At 36.4% G+C, this 7266-nt stretch overlaps 1 protein-coding gene across 1 annotated transcript in view; it reads left to right on the plus strand.

The window, feature by feature from the left end:
- Pino (protein pinocchio) overlaps nt 1–6979 on the plus strand; it is a 371441-nt gene extending 364462 nt beyond the window's left edge. The window contains exons 5-6 of the mRNA XM_083115283.1: nt 590–719; nt 5119–6979. Of these exons, the coding sequence (XP_082971409.1) occupies nt 590–719; nt 5119–5262 (274 nt within the window). The 3' untranslated portion in view covers nt 5263–6979. The remainder of the gene's footprint in view (nt 1–589; nt 720–5118) is intronic.
- Nucleotides 6980–7266: the final 287 nt, after the last annotated feature.

Raw genomic sequence — 7266 nt, forward strand, 5'->3', positions numbered from 1 at the left:
AGTTGTCATCAATTGATGTGATATCATCGTCACCTTGTAGTCAAGCGGTCCCGGGTTTGATACCCGGTGGAGGCATATAGTTGTTCGGATCCCACTGTAGGTCCAGTCCTAATGGGCCTCACTGTGCATAAAGTGGACTTATAACACCAACTCAATCATCAATTGATGATTCTGATTAATCTGTTTAAAACTTACAATGTAATGGGACCACAGGCATGTGGAGGGGAGGCGTAGAGTAGCCAGAATAGAATGGATGGAGGGGAAGATGCATGAAGGTTTATGGCCAGAGCTTCTTTTGTTTGTGGTCGCTCTACACTCCATTGATTAAGTGCTTAAAGGAACAAGTTTGAGTAATTTCAAGTTCATATTTATTAACGTACATCACTTGTAATGTTGATGTTCGAAAGGCACAGTCAAAATGTGTAAACTTGTCGCAGTATCTTTTTGTTTTGGTAGTCTTGGTGGCTTAAAGGTCTATTGTCACCTAGACGGGTTGGATCTAATTTTGCATCAGCTGGGCATATAATGTAAAACGTTATGGTATTTGCCACTATTTAGTGTCGAACTTAGTGTTTATTATTATTTTTAGGTGTGGCGTCAGCTGGCACGAGGACCATGTCTCCCTTGACTGCAGCGAATGCGGTGGCTACAGCCTGGAACGCCCTTGTCCTCTCTGTGACGGTCGCTGTAGTACAGTTTGGAAGAGGGATCTCACTATGGTTAGTATTGCATTGGCATACTGGTAAAACAGTTTATGAAGTTTTGTACGGTGGGATACATAAGATTGACCAAGAAAATTATTCACAAATCTATTCTCTTAAAGAGATGTGTAGGATGCAAGATAAAAAATAATGAACATAATCATTGACGATTTGCTTTTTCTATATTGACTACGCCTTTTCTTTAGTGTTCATTACAAGAAATTATCAGCAAAATTTAATTAAACAATTATCTACTAAATGAGTACATTTATAGGCTACCAATTAACTATTAAAACCTGGTTATGAAAACCTACAACAAAGTCTGGGTGTTTGTCATGGTGACAAAACGTTACCCCACAACTGGTCGGATGATCTCCCTCTGTTGAGGCATGTGGGCGTGAGGCTGGCATTCAGTGAGTAGATGTTGCTAGGGTGGTGACCATACATCTCGTTTTGACTGGGACAGTCCTGGTCATCCTGTCCATATTATGAAAATCCCACAATTTGTCGCTTTTTATATATTAAGTGTAGGGCCAGCTTAAGGTTGAGACATTTCCTTCTAGATACTATTGATATCTTTTGCAGTACCTGCTTGGAATACCTTGAAAGATGGGAAACTTGATATGGTAAAGCTTACAAATAGCATTTCCGCAATTCCTAATAAATATTTTCGAGCAAGGCATGAAGCTTTCCCGGCGACGAAAGATGAAAAGATTCTCTCGGGCTATTGACCAGGGTAGTTTTGAAAAGGATTCCAAGCTTTCGAGAGCTAACGTCATATTCGTCCTCAGGGTAGAAGTGATGATGAGAGTGACGTTAGCTCTTGAAAGCTTGGAATCCTTTCCACAAGTCGCCTGGCTTATAGCGCGAGCGAATCTATTCATCAAATTTTTTCTACTTCGAAACAAAACTGTTTGATCAGTGACGTAGTGCAAGAGAAATCGTAATGTATTTCCGAAAAAAGATTTGAAAGAAAATAAGGGTGTGTTTGTCAGATAAAGGGGCACAAGATACAATTCATACTTAAATAAATAATAATAGTATTTTTACAATTAGGCGTAACCAATTTTTCAGGAAGGGAATAAACTGACCTCTTTAGGATGTCCAGTTTTTGGGTCAATATATTATGGTCACCCTAGCCCTTGGCCCAAAAGGGGTGTTGCACCACTGGTTAATTAACTATTAAAAAGTTATAATTATTATTCAGGTAAATTCTTGAATATGAATTGTATGGAAATGTACTGGTAACTGTTTGAATGGCTTAATTAATTAAAATTTTTGGGTGCAGCTGCACGTACGGCCATTTTGAGTCCCTTGAAAAATGTTGAAAGTGTATGGTTGTTAAAGGACCCATACAGGACATGCACATCACATTAACTGAAACTGCAGTATTAAGACACCTACTCTACACAAGAAGCTAAAAACATTTGTTAAAACTCTGTCCGAGGAAAGTAAAATCATAATATTCAAGGAAAATATGCGAAACACTTAAAATAACATGCACATAGACAACATGGCAGAGGGTCCAGCCCTTGTAGCAAATGACCATGGGGGAGATGGCTGTATCCAATTCTAAGTCAAGTTAAAATGACCTCTTTTCGATGGGGCGGACAGTACGAGGAACAGCATGCACCAATGGTGGGCTTGAATGTGAAAAGCTTGTTCTCCATTACCTTGTCCCACTCTTCCTGCCAAATGTCGTAGAGGGAGCAATGAAACACATTCTGCAGATCCCTGGCTGGCAGATGGTTTACGAGAACATCACTGTCTGCATGAGCAGATTTGGCAGTTGCTTCATCCCCCTTGATGCTTGTGTTACTAGAGGACCAAAAGAAGCAAACTTAAGCTCTGGCCGATATGGACACAAGCAGTCAAAGAATGCACTGCACTACAGGATCCCAGGAACACAGCGATTCCAGATCAGATCAGTAAAAATGACTTTCTCCAAGATGTGAACATCAGCAAAGTTCAGCTTCTTGGTGCTTAATTGTTTCAATCAGTTCTTACCCGTTTGTTCTTCTGACATGTGCAATGTGTTGCATATTAAGAAAGGCTTAGTCAGTGCATGGAAAAAATAGATACTAGAGACAGTTTGAATGGATTTATCCATTTATTTATGAAAGTATTGTTGAAGATGACAAAATACAAGGAACGCTGTTTCAAAGGTATGGGGTAAAGAACTGCCCTTAGACATTCAGGCAGGTCTTCCCCGATAACGAAAGTGAGGATGCTTGTCTGTAGGTTATAACTGTAAATGTTGTGAATGATAGAGCCGTGAGAAATCTTGACTGCAATCTAAATGATACAGAACTGTTCTGCCTTTTTGTCTTCAACACATTCTTCACACCTTTGGCAACATGTGGACCAGCCTGCTAGTTTTTCATGCTAGGGTTCACATTAGAGTACTTGCATTGAACCAATTTTGCTCGCTCAAACTCTTTATCGCATCTTTCACGCTCGAGCTTGATTCGCTCGAATATATAGAATATCAAATATCATTTCAATGTGACAATAATCCTACAAATATATGTGTAAAATTCATCCTGGTAGTTTCAGCCCATAGTCATCTAATCCTTTTCGTATATTGCTATGTTTTGGTATGATAGACTAAATTACACTTTAACTTGGAGATGATGACTGCATTCACTTTAGTTTAAATTTCACTTCATGAAGCGTATTTGATGTCTCACTACCACCGACAAATTACGGTTGTACGTGAACTACTGGGTTTCGAGCATATACCGATCGTTAGAGGCATGCAAATTTCGTTTTTGACGAAAACACTAAATATGAAATGACATGCTGTAATGTTCATTTTTCATGTTTCTGAAAGTTGTGAGGTGCATTTTTCTACCCTGTTTTGTCACGAAATAATGCGAAATGAACTGAAAAATGCGAAATATACTCTTAAACACCAAATTTACTGTTTATATACAGACGCGACACTTTCTGAAGGCTGAAGTATCCTGTGAGTTATGCACTTCAAGGAAAATTGATTAATTCTGCTGTAAATATTTGAGAAGCAAAAATGGACCCCTTTACACAGGAATAAACGTAATACTCTTGTAACTACATAAATGTGCTATTAGAATGGATAAGTTTATTTTGTGTAATAACTGCAGTTTTTAAATCAAATTTAGGATTATATTCACAATTTTAAAACCAAAATGTCATTTTATATAGCACTTTTGATGTGGTTATTCACCGCTATAAAACCGAAATTTTATTTTATTTACCAAAAATATGTGCCTCTACCGATCGTTTGCTTGTTCGAGGAAGGAACAGTCGATTCCGTAAGCCATCGAGCGTCATCCGTGCAAACTATTAGACGTTTGAGCAAAAAAGCCTCGATGCGGCACTAGTTCACATGTTAAGCTGGTGTTAATCACACTTATGAGCATACTACAATGGACTACATCTTGTTGACACCTTTTTGCTGTTGAGAATTGAATTACTACTATCCTCTCCTGGGCTCAATCTTTGGTGGAGATACATTGTACAGTGGGTCAATTTATTTCATTCATAGCATGCTTAGTGAAAGATTTTGACATTTATGTTATAGTATGTTAAAGCATTATAAAAATTAGCCTGGCAAGTTATTTGAAAATATGTGGAAAATTCTGGAAATTTTGAGTGGAATGATGCTTGAGTACTTACGATTGTGCCCATGAATTGTTTTCTGCACCTATATTGCATAATAATCCAATATATCATCTTGTATTGCCGAGTAATAAAATATTCCTTTTGAAAAATCACTTCCATATTCTGAATTATGAAAAATTACATCTCTTTAGAATTCCTTCTAGAGGATTCAAAGTGAATTCTTTTTTGTTGTCTAGATATCAGTGATGGGAAATTGGCTAACAGTGCCACAAATCTATCATAAATATCTAGGCTACAGGGTGGGCCAAAAGTCACGATCGGATATTATTATAATGTTGTTATTGTGAAATGTGGTATCAATGCATACACAAAACAGTCAGCTTGGAAACATAAGGCAGGAAAATAAACACACACGTAATGCATGCTGCCACAACATAACTTTTAGCTGCAGCATTTGGATAGACCTCTATCAGAAAACATATGAGTTAGTGCACACAATGTATGTATGTGAGGAGGATAAACATTCCTCAACCTTTTTATATCTATTTCGCTTGTGAATAATAATTATATATATTATATAAATAGTATCCAATTGTGACTTTTGGCTTATTGTGTACAATGAGAGCAAGCCATGGAAGAATCACTTGAATGCTTAACTAGGTATTATAAACAGATTTAATGTCTCAGAATTTGTAATAACAGAGTGGTCTTTTGAAACAATTTTGCTGACACATGCTTTTAGAGTATTATCATGTTATATGCAAGTTATTGACAATGCTTCCAGTTGTGTGAACGTGTATTTTTTTCCTTACAGTCTCATGCTTCCGGCAAGGCTCGCTGGGAAGGAGAGTGTGCTCTGCGCTCCCAAAAGGAGACAACCCTCTTGTTGAAGACCATCGTCAGCAGCTCCGAGGAAAATCTTTGCAACAGCCTCAAGAATCTTAGCGCCAGCACGTGACGTCAGCGAACGGTTTAGTGAAAGAAACTTGTGAATTCTTTTTCAGTTAAATTCAAGAACTGGAACCAATAATTGTGAATGAGGAATGCCTTTTTTCACAGGGATATTATGAGCTTCTCTTTTCTCCCCTCCACACATTGAGGTGGTTAGTTTACAACACTAAAGATGAAGGTATTTAATCGTAAAGGTTTTTTGCCATGTATTTTTTATATAGGAAGAACAGGTTAATTTATTGTTTTGTAACAATTAAATTATAGTGATCCTACCAACAGTGCTGTTTCTTTCCTTACGATTTTGTGTATCCTATTGTAACAAGACTGACGGGGTGGACGTCTTTCCCTTGGAACAGTGAAGCGTCAAGACTGCTATGAGACAAGGCTTTATATAAACCCTGTAACTTTTATCTGTAGTTGGCAACATTACATTGTGGTGTTGGACCAGTTTTCATTTCTTTCTGTGAATTAGTTCTTGGAATGCATGAAGTAAGCACATTAGAGTGATATAGCCAGTATGTTCGAGACTTTTCTTTCAATAACGCACCCGTTGTTACATTGCGATAGTATTTCACCCATTAATATCTTAGTGCAATTATCTCGTGAATATTTTGCTGTATTTTGAATTTCATTAGTCAATACATATGTTTGTAACAACCTATCCATGAGTAGGAAAATGGCTTGTTCACACAGTAAAAATCGTAACGGAAACAAAACTAGTGTTGTTGTGAATTTGTAGCATTTCGCTTTTAAAATTGTTTTTATTTATCCAAAATAGTTAATTTATATTAATGGGTGCACTATATTCACGAGTTAACAAATACAACTGATAGGGAAGTCTATTGTATTTGATTTGGTGATATTCGCCTAAACATGCTCATATTACTCCGAAGCTAAGTACAGTGCCAAAGGTTGCCAAAATGATTGGAATTTGAACATAATTGCAAGCCTGTTGTTTGTAATACTGATATTTCTGTTGCAATTGTTCTAATAATCACGTGCATATTGGAAAAATTAAACTCGTATTTACAATGTAATATAACAATAAAAATCTTTGCACAAAATTGGTGTAGAATAAAGTTTTCAACAGTGGTGCTTTCTTTTTTTCTTCAGTCGAAAGCAAGAAAATATTTTGCAGCAGGTACCTAAAAATTTGGAGACGTAGTGTTGTATTATTACAGCTTGCTCATTGCAACATAAAATAATTCATTTCTACAAAATAATTCTTTGAAGTCGTTAATTTCTATCCACTGGTAATGTAATTATTGTGAGAATTCAGCAAATATGCTTGACAGGTGCATTTGTTTTCAATATCCTTTTAATTGGCAATTGTGTATGTTGTTATATTCATCCAGACTGCCACAGATTGAAAAATCTTGATGTGTACTTTACTCTGTATGAATGCTGCTTTTTTCATTTTCTCAGTGCCTTTTTCATTAACACTGTGTTGTGTAAATTTCAATGGCATTTCTTTAGTATTTTCTCTTCTCCGGTGTCTCTCACGAGGAGTATTTATTTGTAAGATGTCTCGTTTTTACTTTTGAATCATCATAATTATAAAAAGCAGAGCTGTAGTTGTAAAGAATGAGAATGGAAGGCTTTTTGTATTGTGTACAGAAATGTCATTTGTGATGCTAGGTAAATATTCTGCTTTGTAAGTAAATCCAACTTGTAACGAAGTGGTTGTCATTTTCTAAGAAAATAAAACTTTTGTGTGAAGTAAATATTTTTTCTGATTTCGAAAGTTACCTGATCACCCTAAATATTTCCAGGTCTGAAAATCATAGTGTAGACATATTTACAACGTGCACCTTTACCGGACAAGAAAACCAAGTGGTGCAAGATTTTTATCCCAAGGTGAAAAAACTGAAAATTCTTGTGTTTTATAGTATTTGTTCTGTTGACACCATGAACAACATTGAATGTATAATCCCAGAAAATGTAAAATTGGGTTTCCGGTGTAAACGTGACATCAGAAACTATAATCTGGTATTGATATAGGAAACCAAGC

Source organism: Lepisma saccharinum, chromosome 30 (genome assembly GCF_977018435.1).
Source record: "Lepisma saccharinum chromosome 30, izLepSacc3.1, whole genome shotgun sequence".
NCBI lineage: Eukaryota > Metazoa > Arthropoda > Insecta > Zygentoma > Lepismatidae > Lepisma > Lepisma saccharinum.